Here is a 1,446-nt window from a genome sequence, read left to right as displayed (position 1 = left end):
CCCCCCCCCCTCCCCCGCCCAGCACAAATGTCATTTCTGCTCGTAAGTCTTTTGGTTGACGTTGTCCCTGTGGTAAATACACGTGCACCTTCTGCCCCCCGGTGACTCCATCAGCTCGGGCTGGTCCAATAGGAGACCATCAAGTAAGACAGAAACATATTGCCGTAGGCTGTCAAGTGGACCAGCACCCTTTTATCTTTCGCAGTCCCGATATGTTTTCTTGTCGCATGACGTGTATTATCGACCGAGAAGTGATGAGAATGTTAGTGTTTTCTGATGCTTTTTTTTAATGAGTAGATGAAAGACACCGTGGAAAACCTCTCAAAAACTCCCAAAAATGTTTTAAAAATCGAGCAGACAACGTTTAGCGATGACGTCATTGCCTCTCTTTCAAAACTTTTGCTTGACCACCGTTCTGCGTGGCGTTGTCTTCACGACGGTTTTGGCCCCGCCCCCTCCCAGCTCGCGGATGACCGTCTTGCTCCGGCGGCCGGTGAGACTTGTCCTCTCCTTCACCGTGTACGTCTGGCCCGTCTCGAGATCGGAGACCACCGACATGGTCGTCCGTCGCGACAACGGCACCGTCTCCACCACACGCTGCGATCCTATTGTGCCGTACGTCACGGGGGCGGGGCGTTGAACCACGACGGGCGTGTTGCTGATTGGCTGCTGCTGCTGCTGGGTATTTGCTGTCGTCTGGTAGATGTGCGTCTCGGTGGTTTGAGAGTAAGGGGGCGGGGCGTCACAGTATGCTGGTGGGGCTTGCTGCGGGGCTGGTTGCGGTGGTTGGCTGCGTCCTACTCCTGGATACACTGTGAGAAGAATGAAAGAAAATGTTGCTTCTCGTTGTTTTTTGTTGGTTTAAAAAAAGATAATGTTGCTTTGTTTGTTTTGTTTTGAGGTTTTTATTGTAACGTAGTTTTAACAGATGGGTAAGTGAGTGGATGGGTAAATAAGGGGGTTATAGAAAGAAGAATGAAAGTGAAAATGTGACACGTTGTAGCTTCCATTTTTAGCTGTGGTTGAACCTCAAATGTATTTGTCATGTGTAGATCAGACTTCTTGATTTTTTTCCAAAATCAAATACAAAAGGGTGGGGAGCGGTATGATGGGGATTCAAATGCAGTTTTCCAAGAACAGCAATTACATAGAGAACTTTAAGAAAGCAATGCGTTCAGAATCAGATGTATTATCATGTGGTCAACCCCAAAAAAGGGGTGAAAATGGTGGGCATATGAATATATATATATTAGGGGGCTCTCGTGGCCTTGAGGTTAAAGTGTTGGCCTCTCATTCAAAAGGTCCCGGGTTCGAATCCGGGTAGCATCCGAAACATTTTCTTGTCTAAATTTGTCACCTCATTTCCTGCTCTCTTGCAATGTTCTGTCGTCTGCTTTCGTCTCCTCTTTCTGTCCCCACCCTCTCATCTCCTTTGCCCCTTCCTCT

General features: G+C 48.0%; 2 protein-coding genes across 3 annotated transcripts in view; one reads left to right on the top strand and one right to left on the bottom strand.

The window, feature by feature from the left end:
- Window positions 1-1,446, top strand: part of LOC101864370 (sedoheptulokinase) — a 28,880-nt gene that overhangs the window by 16,187 nt on the left and 11,247 nt on the right. The gene's annotated exons all lie outside the window — the stretch shown is intronic.
- Window positions 1-1,446, bottom strand: part of LOC101864129 — a 3,266-nt gene continuing 1,820 nt past the window's right edge. The window contains exon 2 of the mRNA XM_005093636.2: window positions 1-812. Coding sequence (XP_005093693.1) covers window positions 391-812 — 422 coding nt within the window. The 3' untranslated portion in view covers window positions 1-390. The remainder of the gene's footprint in view (window positions 813-1,446) is intronic.

This window comes from Aplysia californica, unplaced genomic scaffold, assembly GCF_000002075.1.
Source record: "Aplysia californica isolate F4 #8 unplaced genomic scaffold, AplCal3.0 scaffold00067, whole genome shotgun sequence".
Taxonomy (NCBI): domain Eukaryota; kingdom Metazoa; phylum Mollusca; class Gastropoda; order Aplysiida; family Aplysiidae; genus Aplysia; species Aplysia californica.
Note: the sequence above shows the minus strand (reverse complement) of the source record. Positions and strands in the feature narration are given on the sequence as shown.